Here is a 21005-nt window from a genome sequence, read left to right on the forward strand (position 1 = left end):
TAAGACTGGGGGTCATTTTGGTCATTTGCTTGACTTTCATCTGAATATGCTCTTAAATTAAATAAGACTGATCAGTTATTATAGATATTTTCTTTTAATTTTCAAATTCCAAAAAAATGTCGATCCATATAAAAGTACATAAAATACTCTAGAACTCCAACCGTGTTTCTGCACCATTCCTTCTGAACAGCCAAGGTATTTTTTAAGTGTGCCCCTGTGCGCAGAATGGTATTTTCAAATGACCTAGCTGCGGTCAAACTGTTCGCATAGCGTCATTGCTGTACTAAAACCTAAAAATCCGCCGTGTTCGTATTCCGCCATTTTGAAAGCTGCGAGTGGAATTTGGACGCGTTGCTGGTAAATTAATTGTGGGAAAACTGTCCGAAAAGTGCACAAAATTTGTGAAAAGTGGTTGGCGACGGTGTGTGAACCCCGCAGCCAAGTGTTTGCCCCCGAAAATTGTATGTGGCCGCGTTTTTGGCACGTGAATTTCTTGTCCAATTGTGAACTCGCAAAAAAAAGTAAAAGAAAAGAAAAGAAAAAAACCGACGCCGCCGTCGCCGCCGCCACAAAGGAATAGGCGAAATAAGCGAGAGAAAAAGGCAAAAACCGAGAGAAAAGAAAATCAAATTGTGCGCCGCTGATTGCGTTTCAGCAATTTAATAATACTGAAATCGAAAATCCACGACAGCGGCTATTTTTCTACGGATTACTACACTTTACATATATATTTGTATATATATATATTTCCCATTTGCCTTTCTGTTTGCAACGAGTGTGCGCCTGTGGGTGTGTGTGTGCGAGTGTGCGATAAACGTGTACAAGAAAAATTTAAACGTGCAGAATTCTGATGAATTTTAAAGCGGAACTACTTTTACATGTATAGGTGATACAGATAAATGTGTGTGGGTGAACGCACACTTGGCCAAGTATTGTTGCGGTTTAATGCAAAGTTGAGTGCGTGCGTGTGTGTGAGTCAGTGAGTGAGTGAGTGAGCGAGTGAGAGCAAAGCCTGCCATATTCTATGCAAAACATAAATAAAATTGTGCAATAATTTTCCCACACACACCGAAAAACTTTACACAAAGTTACAGATACATACATTCTCCCTGTAAAATATGCGTTTGTGTATGTTTTCTTTTTTTTGCGCCCGCCTAGTGACAATACACACGCAAGGTTCACTGCGCAACGACCCCCGCTCTCCTTATTTTCGACATCACCATCACCACCCACCCCCCTTTAAGCCCACGCCACTGCAACATGCTGTCTCATCGTTGTTGTTTTGCCGCCGCCACATTTAGTGCGAAAGAGAGAGAGAGGGAGAGCGAAAAGCAACGAGTTTGAAAACCAACTAAAGCCTCATGTTGACACATTTCAACCGGGAGTTCTTTCGTTCTTTTCGTTCGGATTAAAACGCCTTTAAAGGGTGAAAGTGCCGCTTATCAGAGTACAGAGTTGCTTCTCTTAACCACAAATCAAAGATTTAAAGTATAAATAGCATTTTGCGGCATATTGATTGGCAATTACTAGTGAACAAATACATTTACAAGTACCTTTGTAATTGTGTTGGTGTGTTTATTCCGATTAAAATACACAAAATGTCAAGTTGAAAAGTTTTGATCAAGTTGCGAATGTGTCCATTCAAATTGACGCTTGTTTCTAGTTTTTATGACAATTTTTTCGCTTGTCGTGTTTTTGTCGCTGCTTCCTCTTTCTCTCTTTTTCTTCCTATCTCTCTTTCTCTTTTTTCGTTCGCCCTTTCACTGTTCGACGTGCCTGTACCCATCACACACATACAAGCAAACATACACGTCATACAGACTCACACACACGCACACAGAAGAGGCAGACAGACAAGCAACTCTGGGCTCCCCTATCCCCCCTCTCTTTAAACTTCTCCTCCCCCACCCACTTGCACTTGCAACGGGAATGTTGTTGGTGTTGCTTTGCAGTGCTCAAAACTCCGGAGAGGATTACAAATGGTGTTTTTGTTTTTGCCCAAAACGGAAATACAGGCTAACTTTTTGCAACATAAAGAGTTCAAATTATAGTGACTGTTACTGTTATTTATTTAGTTTTTCGCTGTCGAACTTTTGTGCGCACTTTTTGGCTATCAAAATAATTTGATGTTCTTTAAAGAGTTTTAGTTTGGTTAGTTAAAAGAAATCTTTTGCATTTAAATGTATAAAATAAAAAGGTATTTACTAATTTCTATCCAATTCTCAGCTTAGATAAGGTCTGTTGGCTATTCTAATTGATTGATTTAATTATTTACTATTTGTATTTATATAAAGATAAAGTATCTATTTAAGACGTTATAAAACTATGAAATTATTTTACACAACAAATTTAAAAACTTTAGTTAAATATGTTTTTTATATATATTTCTATTCGGTTTCAAAAAGTTTCTAGTGGAATATTTTCAAGAATTCTTTCTTCTCCATCACAGTTTTGTTATATTTTCTGCTACATCAGCCAAACGAAGGAAATAGATTGGATAGAAATATGGAAATATATTGCAGAGACCCCTTTTTTCTGCTATTCACTTGAATATTTGCATTGCCATGGAATTTTATATATGTAGTTCATCGATAACTGTACATTGTTGTTACTTGTTTTTTTTTATTTTTTGGCGCAACAACATTTTCCGTTTCTTGTCACTGCCCTTTTTTGGGCAATAATAAATTTGATTGTGTATGGCTGCCGCCTCCACTTTCCCATTCTAACGGTTATTTATTGTCAATGCCAGGCAATACGCCACCCCCAACGCCCCGGCCACGCCCCTCTCTCTACCCCCTTATCACTTTGATGCTCTGTATTTTTATTTTTTGCGCAATGTTTGTTGTTTTGTGTTTGTTGCCGACTGCGCGCGTGAAAAAATGCACACCTGCCCAAAGAATTTCACACTTTGTTGATGCAAGGGGGCAAATGGGAAAGGGGGTAAAACAAAGCGAAAGCAGCCACAGAAATAGCAGCGAAACGTTTAAATTTAAATATAAGTCTGTGAAACTAAAATTCGAGCAAAAACACAATGGCAGCCATGTGTGCCTTATATTTGCGCTATCTCTATCGATCTGAAAAATAAATACAATGACAAGGGGAAGCTAATTTGGATTAGCAGGGGTTTAATACCCTATAAATTTGCACAGATTTATTAGAAAATGTAGTTCAAATCAAGTAATTAGACTCTTATTAAAAATATCAATCTAATGGAAGATAAATATAAAAGTTTTAGTGTTTTGTTTCATCTATTAGCTCTATATAGCCATAAACGTCTTATTGTAGTTAAGATACCCTATCCTAGGGCATTTCAAATAAAAACAGACAACACACTTTCAGATGGCTCAGCCAAAATCCGTCTAAAACAACAGATATATAGATATAGCAATAATAATAGCAAGAGCAGCCACAAACGCAACATCAGCAATTCGTAAGCGTGCGAGGGCAATATATATACATATATGTACTATATACTATATATATACACATACATAAGTTGTATTTCATTTGATTTTTTCCCACTTCTGGTCACTTGCCACTCACTATGCTGGCTTGCAGTTTTTCAATTTGCGTCATTCGCAGACCGCCGCGCACCACCAATCAATATTATAAAAAAAAACACACACAAAATACAAGTGGGAAAAACGAGAAAAACGCGAGGGAAAACAATGAGAAAGCAACGCAGAATGACAAATACAGACAAATAAAAACATTGGCCAATGTCAGGCAAACAGTTTAAGTGGTTTTCTTTTGGTAGTACAGTAAATATCGAAGCGTCGGTTAAATTATTGCTGAAGGTCCAAATGTAATCGCTTTATCTGCACTTTTTATAGACATTGCAGTAAATATCAGCGACAATTATCGTTTTGGAATTTTACTTTCTTTGGTCAAGTGTTTGGTTAACAGAGGTCTGGATCTATATCCATTTATTGCTGTTAACCAATAAGTATTAATAACCACTTATCGATGGAATAATCTGGTTTAAACAATCTAACTATTAAATTGATTTGAGAGAAGTTTTATATTGACTTTCTAGAAGGTTTTTAATAGCTCAGGTATAGATTTTGACATACCTTAAAGCCCATGTTGTTCATTTTTGAATAATGACTGTTATCATTAATAATGCTGAAGAATTTATAGGAGCAATCTGAAAAACCAAATATTTTGACTATTCATAGAAAATGGAATTTCTGTTTATAGATTCTCGAAGAATGATTTATTAGGGAAATGTTTTCGCATTGCAGATATTTTTGGAATTCTATGTTTCTCGTTAATACCAAAATGTGATTTTGAAGCTTTAATCTTTAATTTGTTTCCATTTTTTGTAAATGGAAATGAACTTAAAAAGTAAATATGTATTTTCAATATGTTTATGCGCAGTAATCCTCTCGACTGACTGCATTATTTGCAAATAATTTATGATGTAAGGCCGTGAATCAAATTCTCACAACTTTCGCCGGCATTAAAAATGGCAATTGCGAGAGCAGAAATATTGTGGCATTAATATCACTGATCCACGACAGTCATCTCTCTCTGAATGGACAGCAATATTTTTATTTTCTGCTAACCACGAGGCGAGACTTTTGGCGTCATCTTAAAAGCCGGCTTTAAAAGTGCATATGCATGAAACAGAAAGCAGAAATGGAAAACCAGTAAGGTGAGGCGGGGGCGTGGAGGAAAAGCGCGGGAACGCAACGTCACGACAAAACGGCAGCCGTTAATTCAGGCAACAAACCAACCAAAAAAAAAAAAACAAGTTACGACGAGCACCGATGACGACGAGGACTTAAAGTTGAAAAATCGCAAGCAGTCGTCGCAATAACGACGCATGAGCAGTTGCACTTTGAATTTTCCAGTTGCAGTTGCCGATTCTTCCTACCCCTCGAATTTCCATCATTTCCTCAATTTTACCCCAAACCCATCCAGCATCGCTGCTTTAAAAGTTGTTGCCCACAAATGCGCATGACTTATTTAAACGTGTTTTAAGTAGACACACATACATTTTTACATATATACACAGTAAGCCAACAAACAATTTAAGCGAACATGGCTTTTCCTGCCTGAAATTGTGGCAAAAAAAAAAAAATGAAAGAGGGAACAAAATAAGGCAGCAAAGAAATGAAAATAAAATCGAGTGAAAAAAAGGCCAGCCATTGAGTTTGCCAGTGGCTCTTTAGCACTGACTTTCCTCTTTTGCCGCCACTCTGTTATCGTCTGCCTCGTTTCATGTTGATAAACCGGTTTGCTTTTTCGCTTTGGCTTGGTTTGGTTTGGTTTGTTGCTGTGCTGTGCCGCCTGCTGCTGTCCCTGTCCATAAAAAGATATGTACTCGGCCATCGTCATCGTTGCTCTGGAGTTACTGCTCGTTCAGTCGGGCGACAGTGCTGTCTGGAATTTTAAAGCCAATTCAGCCACTGATGTACGATTTTCAGTAACAATTTTCGGTTTTCGGTTGAATTTTGGGATAGTTAATTTTAAAAACATCTAGAGTTGGTGATATAGGGATTTGGTATCATAAACAAGTCTTTGGTTTATCTCAAATCCATCCTCATACCAAATTTTATATCAATCGGTTTTTAACTTTTGTCAGAAAGTATAAAAACTTCTATGTTTTATTTGAAAATAATGAATAAGAAAGCTGCTTTAAATAGTGTAATACTTATGAGAATCATAAGAAAGATGAACTTTTTAGACTTCTATATGTTTATATAAAGGGATAATCTTGAAGAAATTTTAAGGGCATGATTTCATGAATTCAGCTAACATAAATACTTAAATGTGTTATTCATTGTTGCAACGGTCAAAGCTACTTGATAATATCATAAAGAGGCGTTTAAACTTTCAATTAACTAGGCTACCTATTTATTTAATCCCCTGATATATTGGTATTGTCCATCAATAAACCAGCCAAACTGGCTGCTCTACTGCCAAATGTGGCCGGCTTGTTTGTTAGACAGCCGGCGGCTATTCATTCGGCTTGTACGGAATCAGAATCGGAATCCGAATGGGAATGGGAATGGAATCATCGGGCTCACCGGACTCAGGTAGCAGCGCGTCACACTTGGAATGTATCTGTTAGATACGCGGCCGTGCCGGGCGACGACTTACTGTACACTCCGGCGCTAGTTGTGATTTATAATGGCTCGTTGGATGTGGATTTTGTGCTCGCTGCATTGAATGCTTTGATTTCAGATATTTATTCCTATTCATTGCCCGCGGGCATCAACAGGTTTTCTCGGTCGATTCGGTGGTTTCTCGCAAAAGGCGGCGAGTCGGGTGAAAAGTGCCTGCCTCTCCCACAGGCGTGGGCGCTCGCACACACTGCGAATGCCACATCCTGTGGCAACTTCAGGCATTAACAAAAAAAAAAAGCAAACCAAAAAAGCTAGCAAGCTAAAGTGAAACTGGTTTTTGGCGCGCTTTAATATACCTCGACTGACATTTTCCATTTCGACTGCGTTTCGAAAGAGTTTGTATTTCTGCGGCAAAGTTGTGCCAAAGTGTTAGCAGAAGTGTTAAATAAACTAAAGTTAGCTTTATTAGATCAAAAAGTGATATATAATCTTTAGCGATGATTGTTTTCTTAGAGTGAAATATAATTTAAAATTACTTGAAAAATTGCAATGAAATAATCACATGGTCTTTGAACCACCACGTCATCTACTGCTAAGGCTCTTATCTGAAATATTCCACTATATTATTTTCAAAATATTTCACACGCCTTAGCTGTGTTTCAGTCAAACCACACATATCAGTTAAGTTCAGATAAAGCCAGTTTGTATTTATAAATTTATAAGGTTCTAGAACACACTTCGACATTATAATCGTATAGCGCGTAGTAGGAAGAAAGCTCGTGGCTCCAATAAAGTGGATTAACATATTCAAGTGAATTTCCAATAAGTGCAGTGAATCATTGATCTTGAGCCGGTTATTATCCATGGAGAGACATAGCTAGAATCTCTGTTAAAATGTATATACACACGAGTATTTCCGAGTAAACAAATGCGAATCAAAAATCCACAGCCACATGAGCCACAAATTCTGGGCATAGAGAAATTGCTTGAAAATTAACAAAGCGTTGCGCCCACTTGACTTTGGCTATTCACTTGATAAATATATATTTATATATAGTATAGCGGGGGATTGGAGAGGGTCTGGGGTGATGTGATTGTGCTGGGATATTTTTTTCCATTGCCCGATGTCATAATTGCGTTGCTTATTTTTGTATTTCTGTATTTTGGCTTGCGATTTTGCGAGCATTCGCTCGAGCGTTATTCCCCCCGCAGTATCTGTGCAAGATTTTTGTTGTTTTCGTTTTTGTTTTTTTTTTTTTTCCTATTATTATTATTGTAGTCTCGTCGTCGGTTGCCGCATTTAAACGTATTTCATACTTTTGCACAATACGTGACACATGGCTGATGGGAAGTGACTGATGGACGGACGGGAAGTGGGGAGCAGGGCAGATGTGTGTCTAAACATAGGCTATAGGCTGCCTATAGAGGCAGTCATTGACGGCTTATCATCGCAGCAGATACACGCACAACATATATACACCAATATATATGTATATATATGTAGAAATATATCTGTGCTGTGTCAAAGTTTTTGTTATTGTTCCGATTTGTGGCTCTTATCAGCGCTGCGAAGTGAATCTCCTCCATATATACATATTAGCACAATAAAAACTATAAAAGTCCAGCAATTCATGGGATATATATTTTGCTATTTGAGTTGGAAATCTATAACAGTCGCCTTAAGTAATTTCATGTGATCGTTATAATTATCATTTTATTGATAGCCACACAGCTGTTTGGCTTCCTATAAATACGATAGTCATTCAAATTAGTAGTGGCGATAAGTGAAAACAAGTTGGGGAAATTTTTGTTAATGCCTCAGCTTATCTAGGAGTAATGCCATTAGTGGTTAGCCTATGATTAGTTTTCTCTGAATACCAAATATTTCAATTAAGTTCTATATATAGTATAGGCAATTTCTATTTGTTATTATATTAAGGTTCAGTCATCGTTGAACAGAATAGAAATTTCTAACAAATCGATCAAAATTATAGTAATCTCTTTACAAGTTCATCCATTAAACCTCTCCAAATAATCATTTTCAAAAGCTCTCTACACTCAACCACCTTGGATGTTCATACCTACCTATAGACCATCATATATATCGGTCACATTGCCATCATGCCGGAGCTAGAAACCCACCATCCATCGCCCCCACGCCATTTCACGTCAGATAACCGAGAAGTGTCGTGGTGATAAGATAAGACGTCGGAGGCTACTACACGTAATCCGTATCCACTCGGTGACAAACCAGATGTGTGTGTGGGTACAGTGCCTTGCTCTTCTGTGTTCCCCAAGAACCATTCTTGTGTCTAATCAACCGTCCGATAAGTTCAGTCTGATTTGGAAGCACAAAACGGCTTTTGGAACCCGATGACGAGGTGTATTTGAGCCAGCTGGCCAACAAGAAACGCCCTTTCATACTCTCAGACAATCGAAGAAGTGAGTGGTGGGAAAGGGGAACCATTGGGCACAGGCCATTCCGCTCCAGACGACGGTCGTCGCATGTGAACAGCGTTAAATTTCTATGTTTCTGCAATGACACCTCCCCCCAAATCCCACACCCAACCCAATCCCCCTGCCCTTTTACGCTTAAGCCACTCAATAAGGCGGGAAAAAGGGGAAAAGAGGGCAACGATGTGAGTGCGGCAATAACGTAGCTTTATCGCTGATGTTGGCGAAATCCAAACGAAAACTTGTCATCAGCCGAATTTTGCTGACATGGATTGTTTTTATATATATATATATATATTTCTACATCACATTTCATGTTTTCCATTTAATTTATGTGTTATGTGTTATTGTTGGTTTCATTGCAGGATTCTCGATTTCAATATGAAGCGCCAAAAATGATTGCAGCGTTTGCATCGTAGTCTTGAAAAGGTTTTTTTCATTGATTTAATTAGAGCCACTGAAAGCGGTTGGCCAGCCAAGAAAAAAAAGCGAGTAACCAGGCAAATTAAAAAAGGGATTCCTCGCCAGCTTGCGCCCAGCGCCCATTTAACAAGGTAATCACTGACAGAGAATCAAAAGGAATCACAACCGGAAAAGGCCAAAAGGAAAATTTGTTGAGACGACGACGACGACGACGAAGACGACGAGCAGAGGACAGTAGACACATATATAAACAGCAAAATGGACAAAAATCTGATGATGCCGAAGCGTTCGCGGATCGATGTGAAGGGCAGCTTTGCCAACGGACCGCTGCAAGCACGCCCACTGGTGGCCCTGCTCGATGGACGCGACTGCTCCATCGAGATGCCCATCCTGAAGGATGTGGCCACGGTAGCCTTCTGCGATGCACAGAGCACCTCCGAAATACACGAGAAGGTAATGTTTATATTGTTTCCTAATCATTATTTACATTTCTAATAAGTTATTTACGTGTTATAGGTTCTCAACGAGGCAGTGGGAGCTCTTATGTGGCACACCATCATCTTGACAAAGGAGGATCTTGAGAAGTTCAAAGCTTTACGCATTATCGTGCGCATCGGCAGCGGCACAGACAACATTGATGTAAAGGCGGCGGGCGAACTGGGCATCGCTGTGTGCAATGTACCCGGCTATGGAGTCGAGGAGGTGGCGGACACGACGATGTGCCTGATCCTCAACCTTTACCGGCGGACGTATTGGCTAGCGAATATGGTGCGCGAGGGCAAAAAGTTCACCGGACCCGAGCAAGTGCGGGAGGCAGCGCATGTAAGTATATCTCTAGCATTTAGTTGTGTAAAAATTTGGAAAATTCCCCATAGGCATTCTTATCTACTTTAAAAGCCCCCAGCAAACTTGACTATTAAAGCCGCTAGTAGCAGCCATTTTCAGGCCTAAAATCAATTGATATTATTTATGTTAGTCTCACTTATCGCGTATGTTTTTAGATTACTATTTTAGATAGTACATTCTTCGCTGAGGTTGATAAACAAAATAAGGAAATCATTTGTCTATTCGTAATTTGGAATTTAATAGAACATACGATTGTGTATTGATTTGATAAAAAAATCATGTCACCATGACAAATTTAGAACTTCAATTAATTGCTATTAATTTCTGATAAAGCTGTAGGGGTAATTATAGAGAAAACTTGTGATTATTTGTGGTATGTGGAGCATCTCTTTATATTTCCAAATCATTAGAAGATTAAATTCAGTAGCTATAATATGGTTATTCAAATTGCCTCATCCGATTCAAATGCAAATTGTGTTCGAAAATAGGATTTGCATATTAGCAAGCTCTTCGACTACTAGTAAACACAAACACACCATACGAGAGGTAGAACATTAACATTTAATCGATATCTAGGACACCTTTGAATGCATCTAACTGAAACACCATCTGTTCATTTTCGCTCCACAGGGCTGTGCACGCATCCGCGGCGACACCTTGGGCCTGGTGGGACTGGGCCGCATTGGAAGCGCGGTGGCATTGCGGGCAAAGGCGTTTGGCTTCAACGTCATCTTCTACGATCCCTACCTGCCCGACGGCATCGACAAGTCGCTGGGCCTCACACGCGTCTACACGCTGCAGGACCTGCTTTTCCAGTCCGACTGCGTCTCACTGCATTGCACGCTCAATGAGCACAACCATCATTTAATCAATGAATTCACAATTAAACAGGTGAGTGAGATAGTGTATTAGATATCTTTAATTTAATGAATACCTCTGAATTCCTCTAGTATTTCTGTAGCTCTCTGTATAAACAATACTAATAAAACCCTATGATTTTTAGATGCGACCTGGTGCATTTCTGGTGAACACCGCCCGCGGCGGTCTGGTCGATGACGAGACCCTGGCGTTGGCGCTGAAGCAGGGAAGGATAAGAGCTGCCGCCCTGGACGTTCACGAAAACGAACCTTACAATGTATTTCAAGTAAGAGATTGTTGTAAAACGAGACATTTTACGCAATCTGAGTTGGCGCCGCACCCACGATGAACTTTGATCTGGACTAACTTTTATATTTTTAACTTATAGGGAGCACTGAAGGATGCCCCAAATCTGATTTGCACACCGCACGCCGCCTTCTTCAGTGACGCGTCCGCCACGGAGCTGCGCGAAATGGCAGCCACCGAGATCCGGCGGGCGATCGTCGGCAATATTCCAGACGTGCTGAGGAACTGCGTCAACAAGGAGTACTTCATGCGCACGCCGCCTGCCGCTGCCGCCGGGGGCGTGGCGGCGGCTGTTTATCCCGAAGGTAAACTACAAATGATATCAAATCAAGAAAAGTAGAGAGACAGAGACAGGCGAGCGAGAGGGAGCGTTATTACAAGTAAAAAAAAAACAAAACAAAATCGAAAAAAAAAACATAAGAAATCAACCAACAAAATCCAAGCAAAAATACAAAATACCAGAAATCGTTTAAACACACATATTTTTACACACACGCACACACACACCATACCATACCACACCCACACAAGCACACGCACACAGATGTAGCAAGCATCCAAAACATACTTCTATTCTTTCTCTGACTCATTCGAAAGTATATATATATAGACGACGGGAGTGGAGCGCGCCAGAGAGAGTATATAACATTTGAAGCAAGATTCAAGAACACACGCTATAAGAGTTGATATATAAGTTACACAGTTTAAGCTATATAAATATATATGTATTTATATATATTTAGTGGCTAAGCGCTGCACCAAGATCAGAATGTTTGACGTCGATGAGGAGGATTAGAACGCAGCCGATGTTGGCCAAAAGTTACGTTTATTCAATATGTATCCTGTGTATGTATATGCATTGTTTTAGCCCTACTAAAAGAAAAGAAAACGCTCTCTCTGCACCAAGATCAGAATGTTTGACGTCGATGAGGAGGATTAGAACGCAGCCGATGTTGGCCAAAAGTTACGTTTATTCAATATGTATCCTGTGTATGTATATGCATTGTTTTAGCCCTACTAAAAGAAAAGAAAACGCTCTCTTTAAAGATCTTTCGCGAGTTTCTAAACTCTTTTCCTACTAAACCTTTTGATAAATCCATTGACTGAAGTTCGATTCAGTTAAGGATGTTTAAAATTTCAGCGTTTGGACACAGATGTGGCCAGTTATCTTCACTTAGTCTACAACAACTACGTGCATATATAGTTACATAGTGAATATACATATAAATGAATAAGTTTCAAGATAATTTACACATGAAAACAAGGTGAAAGTAAACAATATGATGGATTATTGTTGTTGATGTTTCGCGACCTCCCTTCATCCCTCCCAAAAAAGATAAAGAAAACCCCCCTCACAAGAATCCGGCTTTAAACTTTAAACAGAAACTAGAAACAATCAGCGGAAAAAGTATGTAAAGTAATAATTATGTTCAGTGTATTTAGCTATGTATTCAATGTATTTACAAATTAATATTATTACGCAACAAAACAAAAAGAAAACCAAGCAAATGATTCCAATAACGAGTAACTCCCCTCCACATTTTTGTAAGCTTAAGAATAAAAATTGGTTACCTTATTTTGCTCCATTCATTGCTGACTTTCAATTGTTAAAATGGTTCGAATAATATGAATAAAAACACACGCAATCCCAGAGGACAAAGGTGTTTTTTAACTGAAATTAAACTATTCTGTTGCTCAAGCTCTGCTCTATTTTGCAAAATGATCTCATCATTCAAGTTTATTTTCGCCTTACGTACATTCTTGTATTTGTATTTTCAAATTGGCTACAAAAAACAAACAGCAAAGAAGTAAATAACTAAAACTATATATATTAAATAGATGACAACTCGGCGCGTTAAATTCAACCACATCTATAAATAGAAAGAAGATGAAAACTACAATTAAATTAACGCATAGTCTATGTACATTTAAAATATAACAGAAATTATATTAAAGCAAAAAGCAGAAAAAATCCACAAAAATGCTAAAAACAAAAAGAAAGAAAACAAAAAAAGATATAATACATGTAATATTAATGAACCTAGATTTACCTTAAAGATAAACAAAAACAAGGGCAGCTGAACGACCATGATAGCGAGAGGATATACTCGTCAGCGAGCGGCACATTAAACATTGTTAGCGTGTAAATTGTAATTTTATTTAACGAGAATATATATTTACATGTAATACGGAAGTGCGCAACAATTGTAAGACTATCATTTTGTACAATTTTGCAATTTAAGTTTAAAAACGAAAAGCTTCAAGCAGTTTGGATGGATACTTCCTTTTCTACTTCTTCCTCCTACTCCTATATTTTATTTATCTTAAAAGTCTAACCGATAACGCTCAAAAGAATATACCCGATCCGATCCTTTTTTACCTGTTTTTATGTTTTTTTTTTGTGTAATATTTTGTTTTTTAAGGATAAACATTTTTGTAATATTTCAAACATTTACAAGCACAAAGCATACACGCATACAAACACAACATAGACACAGATACAGAGCAGTATACTCACATACATCAAACACACACCCACGCGCGCACACACACACGCGATCCTATATAACAAGCTGCAACAACAAATGAGCAAAGTAAAACATAAATAAGCATAAGCGTAAAAGTAAAGAGTAACGAGTAAAAAGTAAACGTAAAAGTAATGAGTAACGAGACAAAAGAATAAAATACTGTTATTTTGTAATGTATAAAAAGGATATTTTTAATAACTGTGAAAGCTAAATAAAATTAAAAGCGTAAACAATTGACGATATATGAAGCAACAAAAACGAAACAAAAACAAAAAGTTGAGAGACGGAGAAGTTGATTTGATGAAAAACCAAGAAAACCTTTCCAGAAAAAATGAACACAAAACAAAAAAAGAAAACAAAACAAAAAAGGATAAAAACAAATAAAACAAAATCTTTAATGAACCCATTATTGTTTTAACTTGCTAAATTGGAAGCTGTTAAATTTCTTTATGTGTGGCAGTGTTTGTTTGCAAGACTGTTTGCAATGTTATTTTTCCCGCCAAATTGTTTTATTATTATAATCAATCGATTTGGGATGATGGCATCATTGATCACAAGCAGCAGCAGAGCAGAGAGCACAGAGCACATTAAGATAAAAAATTTATACGTTACGGCGAAAGTCAGTAATGAATGGAATCGCTGGTTAGCCGTGTTATCCTCGTAGCCTTAGCCTTAGCCAATTTGTATGTAGCTCTAAGGATCGCAAGGCCACGATATTGATTTTGATCGAGATTGAGATCAATCGGTATGCGTATATCTGTTCCTCTTTAATCATTGCATCACCAAAAACCAAACCCAAGTCTTCTCTCTCAGATATATATATATATATATACATATATATATATAATAGTCCCCCTGATTTTACACTGACTCGGCAACTCAGAACCTTCAGAACCCGATAAAAAACACATAATACCAACCAACCAAACAGCAACATTTCATAATCTTTACCTAACTTTCAACCAATACCAATACCAAAATACAAATACCAACCAAATCGAAATACAATCCAGGATTAAATGGCGGCTATTATACAGGCGCACTGCATCACCGGGCACACAGCACCACGCCGCACGATGGCCCCCACAGTACAACCAACCTGGGCAGCACCGTAGGAGCCGGTCCGACGACAGTCGCTCAAGCTGCCGCTGCAGCCGTTGCCGCTGCGGCAGCCGCCGCCGCCCTCCTGCCGTCACCGGTTCCGCCGCACTTGTCGCCCCAGGTCGGTGGATTGCCACTTGGAATTGTGAGTAGCCAATCGGTAGGTAAACCAAACAAAAAAATGTCAAATCCAAAACAAAAATCCTGTTCTGTTGTCTTGTGTTTGTGTGTGTTGTTTTGCCAAAAAGTTGTTATTGCCATTATTAGCTAGCCAAGTTGCGAGATTCATCAGATACACCTCTGTTGTTTTGGTAATCGTGTACGTGGTTCTGCCAGCTCTAGTCCGTGTTTGTTGTTGCTAGTTAGTTGTAGTTGAGTGTGTTGGCTAGGCTAGGACATTTGCTCACTGTATGTGCTCCCATAAAACGAGTTGCTAATCCTTGACCACCTCTTGCTTTTTAGCCCCTGAGTGCGCCCGACCCTAATAATCATCTGTCATCGAGCATAAAAACGGAGGTGAAGGCCGAGTCATCGGAGGCGCCGTAGGCATCTGCTGTCCAAAAAGTGGCCGGAGCTGGAGGAGGAGAGCTGGAGTTGATGATGACAACGGGCAGCGGCGCAATGGATTCCAGCACACAACAACTGGCCAACGGAAGGAGGCGGCGAAGGAGCCGGAGACCCTAAGGATTACAAAAAAAAAATTATAAGAAGGAAACCCCCAAGGATCCCTAAGGATTAAAATTCAAGAGAAAAAACAACCCAATCAGTAGTCATCTGTCAAGTGTGTGGAGTGAAGTCCCCTATATCCGTGCCGTTGTTCTTTTGTTCCGGTTGTTAAAACGGACTCCTTGCGCGCCTGTGCCAGCGCTTGATTTGAATTTTTCCAAGTTTCTATGTTTTAATTTAAATACAATACATATTTGCATTACCAATCCCCCAAAAACCAACAAAATAAAATAATAATAAACAACAACGCAGGAAAACGATGAGGAGGAGCAGTATGATAATATGATGATCCCACACACACACACACACACAACACGCCTCAAAATTTACTACATATTTAGATATTTAATTTGTAACTATTTAGAATTTTACAGTTACACTTTAAGATTTTTATTTGTATTGCAGCAAATTGTAAGTGAAAATATGTTACTACATATAAGCGCAAAAACAAATGCAAATGTTGGAAAATTTTAATTACGAGAAAACAAACACAATTATGGCATACAAACAAAAAACAAAAAGAAAACACTAGAAACAAAACAAAAGCAACACAAGAGAGACGTTTAGTGCTAAGATACGTTTAAAGTACATAATAAAAAAACAAAACAAAACAAAAGAAAAGCGAAAACACCTGTATTTCAATAGAGTTTAGGGGGAGTAAAACACATTTTATCGAATGGAATACATATAGTACATTTATTTGAGTCGGTTACAAACAAAGGCTCGTTTGCTTCGGGTGGTAAGTTCTATTCTAAATGCTACATATAACACCATTTTACGGATCAGCAAATCTACGCAGCTAATAATCATGCGTCCAAGTTGCAAATACAGACTGCTTGTAGTTCGCTTGGTATTTGTATTTGTTAAACATTTCTTTGTACGTTTACAACGTTCAGATATAGTATATAGTATATGTAATAAAGTACATGTAGGGTTGGTATGTTTCGGTTTTCGTTTTTTAAAATTCCTCTTTGTTTAGCATTTAGTTATGTATTTGTAACACACGGCCATTGGAAGGTCCATCACGTATTCCCTTATTTTTCAACACTACTAGCTAAGTTCTTTTTTTGTTTTAGATTTTCTCTACGGAATGAACAACATCTAATGATTAGGTGTGGAAGATAAAGTAATGCAAATGCAGAGGCGGGTTCTATATGTAGTAGTTCTTTCGTGGAATTTACATTTCATTCTCGAGCCTAACACACAAGCCAGGCCTGCTAGGAAACCTTGTACATACAACATGGAATACGATGCCTTAACTATCCAAAACTTAGTTTCATATACATGTGGTTCTTTTCTTTCTTTTTAACAATCAGGTGGACAATAACAATGTGATAAACCCATTTATAGGTTTTTTTTTTACGATTCTTACATGCATTTCAAATTTGAATTAAAACTTATTCGAACTGTTACATTAAATCTTGTTTGGTAAAACAACAAATTTTAATTAAATACAATTATGAGGGGACATTTTGACAATTTGTAAGTGTATAATCCGAACAAACCCGATTGTTTTCTAAGAACTCGGTACTTCTAAAACTAAGATTATGTGTAAATGGTCTTTTCTGTTTGTGTTATTTAGTAGTATATGTATGTGTATGCAGGTATATATATACATCCATGGATATATATTTCGTATATAAACGAGTCTATCAAAACATCATTTTACAATAAAATACAATACAACTAATTCTCTCCATCTGCGTTCGCTTAAGTGTGTAAATCAGCGCAGGGATACGTTAATTACTAAAAACAAAATTAACAACGTAGCAGACGAACGGGGATACAGTCGGCTCTTACTTGGTCCACAATTATCCATCTAAAAGAAGCGGGTCAGGCGCGGCCGGAAAAAGCGGAACGCACCATAGCATCCAAGACCAATTAAGCCATATTTCAGCGTATATTTGCAGATGCGTTGGCCTAGGCTGGCCGGCGGAATTTCGAGAATGGCCGGAATCTTCTTGGGATCCACAGTGCCCCACATCTTGGCTATGCCATTGGCATGACCGATGCCAACAACTCCGACCACACGCACCGGACGGATCTGCTGGGCACCTGGTGCCGCCTGAGGCAGTGCAGCCAGCTGCAGCGAATGGCAAAGGAAAAGGTCGCGCTCACGCACGAAAACATCTGAGAAGGCTGGAAACTCGCCGGCCATTTCCTGCATCAGCTTCTCTAGTAGGTCGCTCTGCTTGCACTCCTCCACTTCCTCGATGCTGATGCTGTCCGTAAAGGTCAGACGCCAGACCAGCTTCATGGTCTGCCACAAGGACAAAGCCCGCAGAGCACGGTACAGTGTAATGCGGATGGGTCGATCTCCTAGGTGCAGGATGCAGCCGGGCAACTTGTGTATCTCCTCGAAGGCACGACGAAACTCTCCACCCGGCGCCATTCCTAAATCCTTGGCGATCTGGGCGCTCATCTGCAGCAGCAGGATAAAGAAGATGCCGTTGATGTAGCCATGAGTGTGCAGGATTCCGCGAATCTAAGGAGGAGTTTTTAGATTGCAGCTTAGTTTTTTTCTTTCAGTTTTAGTAGAGTTTAGTTGGGATCCTTACTTTGGGAATATTTATGCTCTTGGCCTCTTCCAACAGCGTCTTCTCATCAAGCTTCAGGATGTGTATACGCGATGGACACAGCTCAACCATGACCACATCTGGACGGACATTGCGTATGACCTTTAGGATCACAAAAAAGGTTATCCATCGCTTTTAAGATTATATTAAAAGGACTTACATATGAGACGTCATCCTGCGACTCCTCACTAAAATGGGCCGTGCCCACAAGATAAACTTTACTGCCAAAGGGCGTGTTCAGTAGCGTCACCGTCGATGGGAGATTCTGCTCGAACTCCTCGATAGTATCATATATTGTGATTTCGCGCTTGGTCTGCGGTTGATCGATGGCCGGCACCAGATCCCGCTTCTCGCCATCACCATCAGCGGCAGCTGAGGCCTCGGCAATCGAAATGTCCAATTTCTGCTTGCTCGTCTGCAGGAGTGACTCCTTGCGGCGTCTCTTGTCTGCATTTGCCGAAATGTCCTTACTAGGCGACTTTTTAAGAAGGTTCTTCACGCTATCGCCCTCAACCAGAACCACCTTCTCGAGGTCCTCCTCCTTAATCGAGTTATCGTTAATCTCTATAATTGACAAGTTGGGATTATCCGTCTTAAATATTGTCTTGTTGGCCAGCTGCGACTTGGGGTCCACCTCCTCCTGCGAGGTATTTGTGTCAGTGCTCTCGGATTGAATCAACAACATGCTGGCATTGAGAGCTGGCGTGGGACTATTGAAAGCTGCCGGCCCCGGGGATCCAAAGGCCTTGAAGACAGCCGATTCATTGCCAAAATCTGCATTAGCTGTTTTGTTAGTCGAATTCAAAGGACCCGATGGATTTTGGCTCAGTTCGTTGATAAGGCTCTCTGGGGATTGAAATGAAATAAAAATAAATGAGTTCATCAAGATAATTTACTAATATATAACAGAAAAATATATATAAATTGTGTATTGGATTTTGTCCTTAAATGAGATGTTGCTAAGTTCTTGTAATAAATTTCATTCTTGCATATGTTATATGTCATCGTGAGTCTGTAGAAAATATAAACTATTCTTTTGAGATTTCCTTTTCATATAGGACTTCCAGATTCTTTAAATAGTCTTCTCCACAACTTTCATCTGGACAGTCTGTCATTAAGAACTGCTTTAAAAGATTGAAACACTTTTGCTGCATGGCTAAGGCATTGCTTTGCTGGCCTTCTTCTTGTTTTGCCAACTGATTTTCATATTTATCAATTAGTTTGTACTTCAGTTTCCTAAACTTTTCACTGATAATAGCTTCTATCGAAGGTTTCTGCCGTTCGTAGGCATGAATGGCTATCTTCTGCACAATTTTCTTTAGCTCGTAGTCCAAGGTCTTGAAGTGATTAATAAGTTTTTCATCCCCTGCAAATGCCACAAAGATTTGTGATATGAAATTAGTTGGAAATGTCTCTGGAACTTGGGATTGCAGAGTTTGGCGAGCTGACATCATTAGGGTTTTCTTTATATTCTTACTGAAGTTCGACTTTTGGTCATTTAGCAGATTAAGTTTCCTTAGCTTTTGTTGCTGATGATTCGTTTTGATTTGCAGCGCAGCCAGCTTAAGCTTTAGAACTTCAATCTTTCGTTCCAGATGATCATGCTCCTCTTTAAGGGTTTTTTGAAAAGAAAGAGCCTCTGAGTCTGAGGTATCATTGGTGGTTTCATTTAGAAGATTCTCCAAATTGGTGAGATCTGTGAAAGGAGCACTTAGATGGCCACTTGTGATTAACTGGTATTCCATTTTTCGCAGCAGGCGCTGAACCGAATGCTTCTCCAGATTGTTGGAGTTTTGGAATGCGTCCAGCCAGCGTCTGCACAGGTCATAGTCTTTGGTATCCTCAGGAAGACAGCGAATGAGTTGGAAAATCTTATCTATTTGATTCTCTGACTGGGTCTCCCCCGGATTCTCATCGCCCATACAGCCCTCAGAGTATTTATTCCATTCCGTTTCATAGCTCTTAGAGGCAGGAGAATCTTTCTCATTAGAGATGTGGTCCACCTGCTCCTCTGTCGACTGGATCCTATTTGTTTTGAAGGCTTTGGTTTGGGTTGACTGCTTACCATTACAGGTCTTGTAAGCCGTTGTGGACAATTGGTGATCCAGAGCACTGTCATATAAAGTATTGTCCCCCACGTAGGTGCTGTTCCGTTTATCTGGCGAGGTTTCAAATGAAGTGGATGCGGATACGTCCATGGTGGAGTTTAGTTGGAAGCTTCGAAGATTGGGTTGCTCGTTGAAATTCGGTTTCGGTTTCGGTTTCGGTTTCGGTTGATGGCGAGGCGACGTTTGAACATCTGGCGAAGAACTGTGGAGTACGAAAGTTGAAGAGCGATTATCAGAGACTTATATATAGATAATACGTTGCTTTACTCTCTGCAAACTGCAAATTTGTATCACTTTTCTGCCTACGTGTCGTACATTTCCAGATGATTTAGAGCAGTCTCGATTTCCCCGACTGACTTTAATGTCCAGGCTATACATCTATTTGTTTTGTATAGCCTCGCCTTTCATAAATTCACCTGAACATTCTAGGATTTCTATTTACTTACCTGAAAATTTGTATTTCGTGTGGGTTTAGTGTTATTGCACTGCTGAATATTTGGAGTGCATCAGCCAAAGCCTTAATTGACGTTTATATGCTGATTCTCAGTTCGGCTGTCGCTGATTGCCTTTTTATGATGCGTGCTCTTAAATTTAATAAAAACCCAAAAAACTAAAGAAATTAAATTGTGACTGTGGCAATTTGTCGTTTTCTTCTTCTTCCTAGCGTTGGAGGTTGTTGTGGGCAGGAATTTTATTGTTGTACTTTTTGCGTTTGGGATTTTCAAGATTTCAAAATGCGGTAACATTATGCGTTTAACAGAGTGTTAAGAAATGTTAAGAACACAACAAAAGTGCTCTGTTGACAATTGAAGTCCAGTACAACAGTTAGTCTTATACTGTTAGTCTTATAACTTCAAATAACAATTACAATTTGATTTCATTATTAAATTAAAAGATCTGAATAAAATGTATCTTACGAATAGTAAATAAGAATATTTTAATACACAGATACTGTTTTTATGTACATTTTTATAAATTATTAAATTTGTTTAAAATTCTTCCTTT

At 39.0% G+C, this 21005-nt stretch overlaps 2 protein-coding genes across 10 annotated transcripts; one reads left to right on the forward strand and one right to left on the reverse strand.

Moving 5' to 3' along the window:
- Positions 1-235: 235 nt before the first annotated feature.
- LOC108116866 (C-terminal-binding protein) lies at positions 236-15944 on the forward strand. 9 transcript variants are annotated; one of them, XM_017228936.2, is made up of 8 exons: positions 236-357; positions 8894-9404; positions 9468-9773; positions 10428-10688; positions 10801-10941; positions 11044-11266; positions 14503-14735; positions 15053-15944. In XM_017228936.2, the coding sequence occupies exons 2-8, from the start codon at positions 9210-9212 to the stop codon at positions 15134-15136; spliced, it is 1443 nt and encodes a 480-aa protein (XP_017084425.1). In that variant the 5' UTR covers positions 236-357; positions 8894-9209; the 3' UTR covers positions 15137-15944. The 9 variants fall into 9 exon arrangements, with proteins under 9 accessions (XP_017084425.1, XP_017084423.1, XP_017084427.1 ...); XM_017228934.2 differs by having other exon boundaries at positions 237-357; positions 14503-14750; XM_017228938.2 differs by having other exon boundaries at positions 237-357; positions 14527-14750.
- A 44-nt stretch (positions 15945-15988) lies between these two features.
- On the reverse strand, positions 15989-20699 carry LOC108116865 (traB domain-containing protein). Its single transcript, XM_017228932.2, has 5 exons — positions 20447-20699; positions 19958-20202; positions 18053-18738; positions 17875-17994; positions 15989-17801 (listed from the first exon to the last, which is right to left on the reverse strand). Exons 2-5 carry the CDS (start codon positions 20088-20090, stop codon positions 17136-17138), a joined length of 1605 nt encoding a protein of 534 aa, XP_017084421.2. The 5' UTR covers positions 20091-20202; positions 20447-20699; the 3' UTR covers positions 15989-17135.
- Between the last annotated feature and the right edge of the window lie 306 nt (positions 20700-21005).

This window comes from Drosophila eugracilis, unplaced genomic scaffold (assembly GCF_018153835.1).
Source record: "Drosophila eugracilis isolate 14026-0451.02 unplaced genomic scaffold, ASM1815383v1 contig_415, whole genome shotgun sequence".
Taxonomy (NCBI): domain Eukaryota; kingdom Metazoa; phylum Arthropoda; class Insecta; order Diptera; family Drosophilidae; genus Drosophila; species Drosophila eugracilis.

Excerpts from the sequence above, each read along its gene's own strand:
- LOC108116865 (XM_017228932.2), bottom strand. The coding sequence starts at position 20,090 with ATGGACGTATCCGCATCCACTTCATTTGAAACCTCGCCAGATAAACGG. Across the intron at positions 17,995-18,052 it reads CGCAGGATGACGTCTCATAT|GTCATACGCAATGTCCGTCC; the intron begins GTAAGTCCTTTT and ends GTGATCCTAAAG. Across the intron at positions 17,802-17,874 it reads AGAGCATAAATATTCCCAAA|ATTCGCGGAATCCTGCACAC; the intron begins GTAAGGATCCCA and ends ACTCCTCCTTAG.
- LOC108116866 (XM_017228934.2), top strand. The coding sequence starts at position 9,210 with ATGGACAAAAATCTGATGATGCCGAAGCGTTCGCGGATCGATGTGAAG. Across the intron at positions 9,405-9,467 it reads CCTCCGAAATACACGAGAAG|GTTCTCAACGAGGCAGTGGG; the intron begins GTAATGTTTATA and ends TACGTGTTATAG. Across the intron at positions 11,267-14,502 it reads GGCGGCTGTTTATCCCGAAG|GATTAAATGGCGGCTATTAT; the intron begins GTAAACTACAAA and ends AATACAATCCAG.